This window comes from Bubalus kerabau, chromosome 3 (assembly GCF_029407905.1).
Source record: "Bubalus kerabau isolate K-KA32 ecotype Philippines breed swamp buffalo chromosome 3, PCC_UOA_SB_1v2, whole genome shotgun sequence".
Classification (NCBI taxonomy): domain Eukaryota; kingdom Metazoa; phylum Chordata; class Mammalia; order Artiodactyla; family Bovidae; genus Bubalus; species Bubalus kerabau.
This window is the reverse complement of record NC_073626.1, coordinates 150,013,717-150,026,896: the sequence shown is the minus strand read 5'-3', so window position 1 is coordinate 150,026,896 and position 13,180 is coordinate 150,013,717. Positions and strand designations below refer to the sequence as shown.

Genomic DNA, 13,180 nt, shown 5'->3' with positions numbered 1-13,180 from the left:
TTACCAAGTAGCTGTGTACTCAAAGACAACAGCTTCTGGGTGAGGGAACAGTCCTAGTCACTTTACATGTGGTTAGAAGGCTTGTGTGATGAAAGAGTTCAGGTAACCTACATGCTGTAGGTAAACACTTCCAAAAACATTGCATAACCTAAAATATAGTGAATTATTTTCCAGTAAATACTGACTTCAGCACTTTAAAAAAATCAAGTAATGGTATATTTTATAGAATGGGAAAACAAATGAAACCAGCTGTTATAAAACCAGGATTTAGTCATGTTGAATTTCAATAATGGGCATACAGGGTGCTTTAGGAGTAGATGTGGTAGAATAGGGTCATGACAGAATCTGATACAGGATGGAAAAAACTTCTCAGAAGCACTGGGCCCTAAGTTGTCTTAGGGTGAACCACGTGAGTTTAATGTAGAAAAATGAGAGTTTCATTTGGTTCAAACCTAGATTTGAAACCTCTCTGTCTTTTCCTTCTACAGTTCACAGTATTCCAGTTAAAACTGCACTGTCAGTATATTCCAAAAACTAAAAATGAAAATAAATTTGAGTTGAGGTTTTCTTTTATAGTCTTAGTACTTTAGGGAATAAACCCTTCCTAGTATCTCAAAACTACCCTATTGCCCCTACTAGGAACTAGTTTCCATGCCCTATAGTATTTATGAGAACCTACTTTCAGTGGTTTAAATCTTTAAGTTTCCCCCATTTATCAAAATGGCTGTTACCGTCTCTAGAATTAACACTGAAAGAGCAATTTTTAGTGATTCTACTAACTTGTCTTCAAGCTACAGTTATGTCCAATGTTCCCACCCCCACTTTTTTTTAACCTTTGACCACTCAAGGTATGTCAGCATTTCTACTTACTAACTGGCATATTATTACACGGTACAAACTATCTTAGTGATCTGCAGTAGTTTTTCTCTCCTTCTGCACTAATTCAGATCATTTCTCCTAATCAACAACTTATCAAGAATAAAAGATCTGACCTTAAGTAGTGAATTAAGGTGGATGAAAACACAACAGTACTATCAGGAGTGATGGAATACTGCTCGAGCGCGGTGACTAGGGTCTTAAAGAAACCTTATGGTGATTTTGTATATTACATGGCTTGTTTAAAAGTCACCCTCTTTATAACAACCGCAAATCTACTTCCTCTTCTTCCATTTTCTTTCCTGTTCAATGGCTTTATATCCTCAAATAACTCATGTTCTGATTCAACAGTATTTCTTTAATTCCTTTCTTTCTGTGTTTTACCTTTTATCTTGCAAAGTGCTTTTTCCTTTTGGTACAATAACACACAATTCCAAAGTGCCATCTAGTGCACTATGCCACGGAGCTCTACGGCCAGTGATTTTAAGTGTACTAAATTATCTTCTGGTTGAAAAGAACATAAGCCAAAGAAATAAATGCCTACCTCTTAACTAAAGGCAACGGTCAAAACAACTTTTGAATGGTCAGTTGGAAAATGCTTTAAGGCCTGACTATCAGAGCTGATGGAAAACATTTGAGCTAGGCAGAACCATAATGTTATGTGAACAGTGAGAAGTTACACAGCAGCCATGTATTTTAATTAAAATAGAGTTTATTAGCTTTTCTTTTAATATAAACATGAGGAAGAAAAACCACATAAGTTGTAGCATTCTTTTCAAAATAAAACTGCAATCAATACTTGAATCTCCAAGCTCCATAAACAATATTTTTTGAGGTGGTAGATTGTAATATTTTTATATCCATTATTTATCATTTATGTCTGTGTCCTTTAAAAATGATGGAACCTGTGGCACTCAATATAATGTGAAGCCTTGCTATAAAGAGAGAAAGTATTTCTGGCCCAGAAATGCTTTGTTGACAGGCAAAATTCCTAGGATTACATTTGAGAAGGTAGGGGGAGAAATATTTTACGTAGTTGAGAACACTTTTTTTAATGTTTCAAGTTTAGGTGACATCATTACCAATTTCCTAAAAGACTGATTACTGGACCTCCCTGTCTTTTAATGGGCTTCCTGGTGGCTAAGTGGTACCCTGTGTTGTAAAAAGCCTGAGGTAAGGGTTCTTAAGATTTATCTTTCCTCAAATAACAGAACACACCTACAGCCAGGTCAACACACAGGATAGAAAAGCTGTTTCATATCACTTACTTTCCTATCGCTGCTGCTGCTGCGTCACTTCAGTCGTGTCTGACTCTGTGTGACCCCAGAGACGGCAGCCCACCAGTCTCCCCCATCCCTGGGATTCTCCAGGCAAGAACACTGGAGTGGATTGCCATTTCCTTCTCCAATGCATGAAAGTGAAAAGTGAAAGTGAAGTTGCTCAGTTGTGTCCGACTCGTAGCGACCCCATGGACTGCAGCCTACGAGGCTCCTCCGTCCATGGGATTTTCCAGGCAAGAGTACTATTAGGGTCCAATTCCTTTCAATTTATTACAGGAGAATTAATGCTGTTGTTCATAATTCCTTTACCAAATCTAGAAAAAAGAAACTTCGGTGCTCAAGCAGATAAACAGCCCACCCAAAGGACTATTTTAAAAAGAGGCGCCAGGTCTATAAAGACACAGATATCCTCCTGAAGTCTGTGTGCAATTTGAAGCTCTGATACTTGTAGAAGTATAAATGCTACAAACTTACAAAACATCACCTGAGAGTTTACTTGAATTTCTTCTAAATTCATTAATTTTTGTAAATTTTAAACATTAAGCTCTTAATTTTAATTTTTTGTTTCAGCCCATTGTTTGCCATCTTCAAGAGGGGCTGAAACAAAAAATTAAAATTAAAAGCTTAACATCTAAGATTTACAAAATTAAATTAGTTTAGAAGAAATTCAAGTAAACTTTCAAGTGATGCTTTGTGTCTATAGCATTTATACTTCTGCGGCAGTGTCCTGGAATGTCCAAGCACACTGTATTAAAGCTTAAAATTGCACCAAGACTTTTGGGACACCTTCTATTTCACTATCTGCTTATTCCTGGACTAACAGGTTGGCTGGAATTATGAAAATATCCTTTAATACAAGTATTTAACAAAGAGGAAAATCATCAGAAAATGAGAAGCACCATTAGAGTTAACAAGACACGCAGCACGGACCCAACAGAAGTAGGTAACAACATACTTTCTCTGCTTATGATCCCAAACATGCTAATATGCTAATAAGTAGTGTTTGCAAAAAATCTGAATGACAAGTGTTATTCAGCAGCTTTTTGGTTTAAACTGATTGCCAAAAATGACTAGCAGCTTCAATGAAATAGTAGGGAGGAAGAATCCTTCAAAACCTAACAATGCTACAACAGTCTGTTCCTAAGTGGCTTTATGAGTTGTTAGGAGTCCCATGTTCGAATAGTAATACTGCATTGATTCTAAAGGAATATGCAGCAATATGGGCGAGAAAAATAGGAAAAAGTAAGTTATATAGTTAGTGTCTTTAAAGTCTAAAAATTTAAACTATTAATTAAAAAAAACCTCACATAGCTCACAGTTATTGGCCTACATAGTAAGCAAATATCTGTGGGTGGGTTGGGAGCTTTTCGCTTTGGAGTGGTTTTTGTAACTCTGTTTACATTAAAAAGGACAGAAGAGTGTGTTGCATTGACAAGTCCAGTTTTTTCCTATGACCATAATCCTTGCTGTCCATGAGTCTCTTGAATTCAGTGTCTTTCTGTTAGGTGAAAATACTAACTGCTGGTTTCTGAGCAGGAGAGGTGGTATTTCTCCAGTCCTTGTTACGAGGGGTTCATGGTGTTACAACCCCTCACCTCTCTCTGTTTATGAGAGGATGGCGTTGGAGCGCTGAATACCAATGAAATTCTCAGCGCTGAAAGACCTTCTCACAGCAACTCTGCACAAGTCTTTGTATTTGTCTTCACACAATCTGGAGATGGCCTAAGAAAGTCAATCAGATAGAACATAGGTATATTTAGGGAAAAAAAAAGTTCCAACCTTAAGAAAGCATCATTGATAAGCCACACATCTGCATTCATTTAGGTTCACAGTTACTGCTACTTTGGATAGCTCGTATCTACACTGCTGATTCCCTAAGGTAATATCCTTGAAGGGCTATGATGAGATTGCTGGGGCAGGGGGGAACTTATTTAAAAACTGGGTTCCCAAAATAGGCCCCGTCTAACAGCAATATGATGTTACCTACATACTAGATCCTTAAACATAATGAACACACCTGAGCAAAATCAGTCTTTACCCAGCTACTCAACTTCTATTCAGTCTTCATTATTTACTACACACTCTAAGAAAATTTTAATGAGGTAGGTGTGTGTTGAAGGCAAGAAAGGTCTAATGATGAAGCACTACCAGGTGCTCACATGCATGTAAATTACCATGGAAAAACGTCTTATTCCAAAGTGCCAAGGTACCAGAAAAGTGTCAGTTTTATATGTATTCATTTCAGTTGTAAATTTTGCTGTATACCCACCAAAAATCACAAGCTACTTCAAATTACTCTTCAAATCACCACTACAAATTACTTCATCCCATGTATGTTACCATTTCCATTAAAAACCCATGTACTTTCTACATCCTGTTTCTGAACCCACATTGTAATTTCCAAGTACAGGTTTCGCAGGTTAGCAACCGATGCTTCTGGTCTAATAAACTCACGGGACACACACTGCAAGCTAAGACAGTTAAGAGTGGTAAGTAGATTATCAATGTACATATGATTTAGGGATACAATTATAAAGAAATTATGCCTGTATGGTTATATGTAAATGAAAGTTAAGTTGCTCAATCATGTCAGACTCTTTGTGACCCCATGGACTGTAGCCCACCAGGCTTCTCCGTCCATGGGATTCTCCAGGCAAGAATACTGCAGTGGGTTGCCATTTCCTTCTCCAGTAAGTGTGGAAGTTCAAATGGAAAACCATTAAGAACAGATTAAATCTGATTTAAAATATTCTGAATTATGGTTCCAGAAGAGAGAATATCTGTACTTTTTTTTTTTTTTAAATAATGTGAGATCCCTAACCCATAAAAGACACAGGGAATAAGATGCCAACGGGTTCTTCAAACTGTTAATTTAACAGCTTTTCATTTTCCTAGTCACTGCTTAGTGTAAGTTAGCCACAGATGTTGGCTTTGGTGGCTGACAGAAAACCCAGTGAGTGATTCCACAGTCTTACCTCTAGGTTCTGTGCTCTTTCTTTGCTAAGAGGAGCAAATAGAAAATTCAGGTTGTTGTCATCTGCTAAGGAGCGAAGGTCAAAGTAGTATTTGGCATAAACACTGGCGGGAACATTAATATTAAACTGAAGGAGCTCCAGAAAGTGCCTTTCCATCTCATTCCTGGGGGAGGAGGACAAGACAAAACCAACATAGGACAATTTCAGTCAACCGGGCTATCTTCAGAAACCCCATTCTGAGCCACTACAACAGCTCGAAATACTGTTTTTAAACAAATAATGGCTGCCCAGCTGGATTAATACACTAATGTTCCAACAAGGTACGGCTATTTGTGGTTCTTTCTGCGTCCTGGCACTTTGAGTTTGGGACGGGGGGAGAGGTTACGGCCCTCTTATGCACCCGTGCTGCTGACTCGGGGGCTCATTCTTCAGAGTTCCATTAGTGCAGCCGTGCATTCATGCTCCATGCTCACTCACAGGGCCCCGCTATAGTCTTCAGATGAAAGGAATGATGTATGCTGTTTATTAGCTCTGGAGAACTTGCAGACATTTTCACCGGGCCGATAACAGGAAGGGGCTTATTGAAGTAGAGACACGCCAACAAAAGCAGTAAGCACATCACCACGGCAACAAATGGCGCCATGGAGAGCCCCTGCTATTATCCCTGAGGGGAGAAGACTCGAGGCAACAGGGCTTCATCTCAGATAAATAAATAAATCAGCTACACTCGATGGCAAAGGGCATCCCCTCCCCCTGCCCATACAGGGGACTGTGGCAAAGGGCAGAATGCAAGTTTCTGTTCCTCTTAACCCCAGTAGGATGAGAAGGTGTTCCTGGGACAGGATGGGATACACTTTTTAAGCTATGGGAGGCAGCAGGATTAAGGGTAGATGTCTGGGCTAGACTAAATGCACTCGAGCATATGACCTTTGATGGAGCAGTTTCCCCTGTGCTCCATCTGCCCCTAGCTAGGACAGAAGGTGCATACGCACGCAGGGGGCGAATTCAATGAAGTGGGAAAGTAGGGTGCTGGGGGCAGGTCTTTGCTATGGGACCATACACAGTCATTTGCTTGTCTAATGTTTAAGTAAAGAAAATCAGAGTAAGTCTTACCACTTTCACAGCAATCACTTTAAAGAGTTAATTATATAAAAATGACAAATACCCAGACAAATGAGAGTGACTTATTTTTCAATATATTTGTTTCCTGGTTTTAAAGTGTTAATATTTTATCCATTGGATAAGTCATCAAATGCTTGATGTTCTCCTGTGTGGAGAGCACAGTGTGAGCAGAAATGAGGTTTCTCATTTGTTTAACTTTAAACCTAACTGAACCTACCTCCAAAATTAATTTCCTGTTCATATGGCCATAAGTCTATAGAAATGTAAATCAGATAATGTTTTGATAATCAGCTAATCAGGACTTAATTTACTACAGGAATAAATGCACTTCACTATCCCTTTTATATTCTCTTCCACTAATACATTTTAATTGTGTGGAAATACAGTACTTCATAGGATTAACATGTCTATTAACAGAGCTTTACTTACTGAAGAAAAAAGCATTAGGCCTACAGAATACGCATCTTCTGCGTTTTTTTTTTTTGGTTGTTTTTTAAATGACTAGATGACTGAAGAGCATGCCATTTATAGGCGCAGCAAATTTTCTGAACAGCAGCTGCTCAGTTTAACTTATTCTTTTGAAGGGAAATATATTCAAACAAGATACATGGATGTTAGAAAACTTTTAAGGAAAAGCTGATAGATGCCAATTTTTCAATTTAGACTCAAAATGAGACCATTACAAACAGCAGGGGGATGAGACAAATGTGACTTGAGCACTTGGTTGTAATGCTTTCCAGTTTCCAAAGATCATAAACAAAAGCAGCCTATTACGAACACAGCTCCTGGTGATTCTGTTTTACACAGCAAAGTGCTGTTTACAATTAGCTTCTTCCTGTGGCTAGACACTGCCATCAGTGCTACTGGGCTCACATCTGTGAACACCCACACACTTCCCTGCATGTTCTCGGATGCTCTAATTGGACCTAGAGCCCCCGTCAGCTTAGTTGTATGTTCTGAGAAAATTTCAGCTGCCATCATGGCAGGCCTGGTGTTTATGATTACACATTTTCCTTCCTTCAAGGAACCAGTTTAGAGATGGATGATAGTGGTGCTCAATGTCACTCATTTCTACAACTTCCAAAAGTACTTGTACTCATCTCCAATTATCTGCCATAACACTACAGTGGCTACCAGCAACATCACCATGACACTTTTTACCACCAAAGTGGACATTTTCACCAAGTCACTTTGACAGCTACCAACAATCACTGGTCCCTTCTCTTAGTCACAAGCTTCTTTGCTTCAGTTGTAAATATGCACTTTGGTAATTCTGAATTGAGAGTCAGGGGCAAAGGTAGCAAAAACAAACTCTTGCCACTGCCTGCCACGACCTTGATCGTCCTCTGCTGTTCACTATAATAAAGAGGTACACCTTTACGTTTTCCTAAATGCCACCCACAAGGACATTTTTGCTGTCAAGTGAGCACTTCTAGAATCTGCTGCAAATACCTCTCTGGTTCCTGCTGCCTCCCACCCTCGGGGCCTTCCCCTCAGCCAGACTGGAAGCCTGATGTTTCATGCCCATGTGAGCATGCCATCTGTGAGGAACCCCCCAAGTTAACTCGAGGCCCCATCAAGTGCTGCTGTGGTCGCTGAGTGCCCCGGGTGAGGCCCCAGTGACACTTCCTGGGCTACCTGAACAAAGGAGTTTCCTAACTCAGCAGACCTCTATTTCTAAACATGGGGAACACTCCTAAAAGCGGAGGAGACAGAACACAGAGATCTGAAACCTCTCTGTGTGGTTATCTGTACATCATGGTTTCTATAACAATAGAACCTTAGATACAACCTCAGATTACAAAAGAAGAAAAGACCTGCAAAAACAAACGTACAGTGTGTGACTCAAGTTGAAGTTATAACCTCTCAGTAGTCTGGAGGTGCTAAGACCTCAGCAGTGACCATTTAACTTCCAAGGCCAGACATGTGCCTCTTAAAAACGGACTGGACCGGTAGACAGCTTTAAGAACGATTGTGAAATTATCTACTGCATCATGTTGTTCTGGTAGTGAGCTTGTAAAATGTTTGGCAAAAACCATCAGAAAAGTAATTTCAATTTATCAAGCAGAATATTACAACAACATACCAAGATTTAACTAATTAACGATGGGAAATACAAATGGTTATACAACAGCTAGATAGGAGTCTAATTTTATATTTATACCTAATTCAGCTCTCTGCACAATGTAACCTTTCTTAAAATGTAACATTTCTTAAGATGTAAACTTTATGGGAGCAAATGAGGTATTGGAAAATGGTTAGACAGTTCACCGTAACCTTACAAACTCACATGTCCTCAACTGTAATGTCCTTGAGGATCTGGCAGTAGTCCACATTCCAAACAGCCTGATCGTCCCAAACCTTGGAGGCAAGAAGAATGGCTCCCAAAACAATTCTTTTCCAGTTAGTGGGGCAAATGTCGATCTCAGCATAAGTTAAAAGCCTTTCTAAGTAAACCTGCAAAAGTAGAGGACTGATCTTTGATTTTAGTTCAGTTTAAGGGCTGTGATAAGAATTATTAGGAATGATAGATTTCATCTGTTTTTAACATGTCTTTTATTCTTTGGTTCTACAGAGACTTTTGCTCGGCCAGCCAAGGCCAAAGGCCAGGTCACAGTTGTAAGGCAGGTATTTCTGTTAGTCTGGTATTTCTACTCTGCCCATGTGAATTTCCAACCCAATTTTGGTCGCAGGAATGAAAGGACCTCTCAGCAAAGGGCATTCTAAAGACAGGCATTGTGTTATTACTTTCCCACTTGCAAAAGGCAGAACATATAGCCCAGCATCAATTCAACCGTTCAGTAAATGCTTGAGCGCCTACTGTGTGCAATGTACCTACCATACTGGTGGTGGGTACGTGGCAATTTTACATAAAGCTTGAGTATGTAAAACTCTGGTAAGACTGAGCAGTTCTTTATCTTCTCTTCAGAGGATAAACTTGAAGATGATAACTGGTGGTCAAGAGAGCCTCCCAGTGGCTGCTGTGTGGCACAGCAGGACAGGCAGTACAAAGCAGCTTTACATTACCACATTTAGTGCCTTTTTAAGGAAGACTCATGCATACAAAGAGCCTTTTTTTCATATCCCCCATTTTTCACATCTCCATTATTTCATAATTCGTCTTACATATTCTGCAACTTAGTCAATTTGTTTGGTTCTGAGGTGGTTAAGAGCTGTCAGTGTCTGAATCCCTGGGGCTCCTCTAAATCTGCCAGGTAGTTTGTGGGATGACTTCATGGCTTCTTTTATATGTGTCAAATGGCTATTCTATAAAGAACCGGACAAAGTTAACAGCTGAGTAAAGTTTAAAGACAGTTGTTGGTGATGGTGTTACCTCTGAAGAAGAGAATATATGCCATTTGACAAAAAGAAAAATGTCCAGTTTTTATCAGAGTATGTTATCAGATTGACAGCTCAAATCTGCCAAAGCTCTCCAAACTCAACTGTTTCAAAGTTACTGAGATTATATACTCTTAGTGAAATTCTGCCCCTGTTCCCCAGAGAACTCAGCATGCCAGTACTAAGAACGAATCTCCCTACAGAGTCCACCTCTCTACTTTATGGCACTAATAGAGGCAGTTCAACCTTAGGGGCAATCCCTCAGTTTCCTCTTACTTTTACTAAAGGCAAACTTGGTCTCATTTATACTACTTGCCCTCCCGTCTCAGTGGAAGTGACATCTCTTTCTTTTTCCTGAAGCTAACTCTTCTATGAAGTCAGTCAGTCCCATCTCTCATTTCTGCAGAACACTGTTCCCACAATTCATCTCTTATTGAACAACCCCCTCTCTGTCAGAGCATTTCTCCAATGTTCTCTTACATATTCTCAGCCCATCCCTCACCACCCCTTAGAACACTTCCCTCAGGAAATGTCCTGAGGCTGGCTCCTCATGACCCATCCTCTCCTCATCCCACTTTAGTCTGCCCCTGGCCACCACTGCTCCACCGAAACTACTCAGGCAGAGTCACTGCTGCCTTCCTAACAAACCACCAGAGCTCTTCATCACAACGCCCCACTCCCCAGGCCTGCCCTCAGAGCTGAAGACACTGCCACACGCCTGGCTGCTGGGACCAAAAACCTCCACTTGAGTTATCTCACTCCAATCTTTTTGGAATTCTTATCTCTGCTTTCACTGGTCACCCGATGGCTCTGCTCTTCTGTCCATCACTTCTGACTTGTATCACTGCCATTGCCTCCTAACTTCTCTGCTTCCACTGACTGCCAACCAGTCTGTTCTCCCCAGAGCCACCAGGAGAGCCTTTAGATTAAGTGCACTTCACGGGCCTGCTCAGTATCTGCCAGGGCTTTCCCATCAAACAGATAACTTCTGTGGCCTGCAAGTTACGAGGCCCTGTGTGAGATGCCATCGTCCTTCTGTGAGCTCATCACCTGTGCTCTTTCCCTCACTCCCTACTCTGATCACAGTGGCCATCTTGCTGATCCTGTCTCAGTGCCTTGTGCTCTGCCCCTCTGCCTGTGGGATCAGTGCCCCTCATCTTCCTCAGTCCAGCCAGGTCCTGGTTCAGATCTCAGCTCTGTAAAGAAGCTCTTCCTGGTCTTTCTAGCATGCATGCGTTAAGTCGGTCAGTCGTGTCTGACTGAGTGACCCCATGGACCCGTCTGGCTCCTCTGTCCATGGGGAATTCTCCAGGCAAGAATATTGCAGTGGGTTGCCACTCCCTTCTCCAGGGGATCTTCCCAAACCAGGGATCCCAAACCAGGAACCTGGGTCTCCTGCACTGCAGGCAGATTGTTTACAGTCTGAGCTACCAGGGAAGCCTCTCTAATCTCTTAATCCCTTTACCTTGCTTTCTCTTTCTAGCTTTCACTACTACTTGAAATAAGTCATCTTTTTAAAAATACTCATTTAAAGTCTTATACTCTGCTGTACACCTGATACTAACACAACACTGTAAATCAACCATACTTCAATAAAAACTTAAAATAATACAAAAAAAAAACCAAACAAACATCCTTTGTTTATGTCTGCTACACTTACTTCATAAAGAACTCTCCTCTATCCCCAGCACTTAGAACCGTGACACAGGTAGGTATTTGGTGCATATTTATGCCCCGAGGAACTCCTTGGCAGCACTCAGCATGTGCATCACGCTCTCCTCCTTCAATCTCTCCTGGCACCTCTTCTGATTCTCTCCTGGGTTTCCTACCACTCTGGCCACTCCTCTGGGGATGTGTCCATAAGTGCTGATAGTCCCCACAGATCTATCTTCTCCTCAATTTTTATTTAACGTACTTTCTCTGCATTTGAACAACTATACGTAATTCCCTGCCTCTCGCTCAGCTTCAGGCTCCAATCCCGTATAGTCAAATGATTGCTAGACACTGTCACTCTGCTGTTTCACAGGTCCATCGGGCTTGTCTACAAAGAAATGCGCCTGTTCCAACCCATACTCTCCTGCCTGCATTTCCCAGCTCTGCATGTGCCAGCGCCACCCTGCCTCTCTCAAGCACATGCTATCTAAGCACTGCAAGTGGCTTGCAGCTCCAAGAAAAGGCCTGTGTCTGACCCGGTGCCCACTGAGGGGTCTCTCTGCAAAAGGAGAAGCCTCCTCTCCTACACTCTGCCTGGAGGGGAGCAGGCAGTGGTGGACGTATTCCTTCCCTCCAGATGATCCAGTTGACTTTCCCCTATAGGTTTGCTATAGGGAGGAGTTAGGCAATCCCAACTACCTCTCAGCTGAATATGATTTATTATTCAAATGATAAAATCTTACCATAGGAATTCAGTATGGATGACACAAAGGTCCTTACACAGCTGGAGCTTGGCAGGCTAACTTGAGTCCAGCCTTTCCAAGCACCACTGACACCCAGTCCTGGGCACCTTCACATGCAGGCACCAGAGGACAGTAGAGATGGTTATCATCATCGTCCAAGGACAGGGAGCTGAAGGCAGTCAGACTCAATCAAGACACACACATTAGAACAGCCTAGGCAACACAGCCTGAGACTCAGAAACACACTGAATCTGCGCCTGCCGGGGACCAGAAAGTTGAGTGAGCACCTCCGTCCTCCCACCCAGCACGCTGTCAGTGTGACCTGTGTGCACTGTGTGTCATGTGCCCTGAGGTGTGGCAGGAGAAACCATAAGTCTCCCCTGCTGCCCGTAACACCAACTGTTTTGTGATGAGAAAAGCAATGGCAACATTTTAAATCATTATGATTGCTACAGCTCAAATCTGTACATTTTACTTCCTTTTGATACATTTCTCTTTAATAAAGTTCTGATGATCATTTCAGGAACCTACTTTCATTTGGAAAACAGGCCCATACCATCTGTACAAGAAAAAAATGTCTAGAGATGCTTCTATTAGAGAAAAATATATTACCAAAGTCACTATTGCACATTCGGCAGTCAGCTGTGCGGCACTGAAAAGAGTACGAACAAATCTGTAAATGAATTTGTGTTCAGGGTCATGCTTAAAGTACTCCTCTGGAACCTTTTCTCGCTGAAAGAAGAAAAAACACAATGTAAGTATCCACTGAAGGAAAATACTTAAAAGTACCCTCAAGACAGCAATCTTCACACGTGTGCCCACATGCTACTTAAACACCTTTCCAGTGTCCCGTAACCAGAAGGCTCTAAGAGTTTGCTGTCTTACACAGCAGTCACCAGTCACACGTCTACTGAGCACCTGAAGAAGTGAATTTTAAAACCCTGTCATTTTAATTAGCTTAAAATTGAAACCCTTTTTTAATGTTCTCCTTAGAGGTCTTACGTATTTGTTAGGAAATGTTTATATTATGTGATGCTATGGAAAATCGTCCTTTAAAAAGCTACATTTTCTGTTACTTGGTGTTTACTTACCCGCTCACTCGTCATACAAAGCGCAACTCGGTTCTTATCAGTCACACCCATGACACAACATGCCTTTGGTAAAATGATTAGACATAACATGGGGTGGGGGA

At 41.3% G+C, this 13,180-nt stretch overlaps 1 protein-coding gene across 3 annotated transcripts in view; it reads right to left on the bottom strand.

The window, feature by feature from the left end:
* Positions 1 to 1,570: 1,570 nt before the first annotated feature.
* The window catches only part of CCNYL1 (cyclin Y like 1), a 36,317-nt gene continuing 24,707 nt past the window's right edge, over positions 1,571 to 13,180 (bottom strand). For all 3 annotated transcript variants that reach the window (XM_055573291.1, XM_055573289.1, XM_055573290.1), the window contains 4 exons: positions 12,601 to 12,720; positions 8,544 to 8,710; positions 5,132 to 5,294; positions 1,571 to 3,878 (listed from right to left, as the gene is read on the bottom strand). In XM_055573291.1, the coding sequence (XP_055429266.1) occupies positions 3,762 to 3,878; positions 5,132 to 5,294; positions 8,544 to 8,710; positions 12,601 to 12,720 (567 nt within the window). In that variant the 3' untranslated portion in view covers positions 1,571 to 3,761. The remainder of the gene's footprint in view (positions 3,879 to 5,131; positions 5,295 to 8,543; positions 8,711 to 12,600; positions 12,721 to 13,180) is intronic.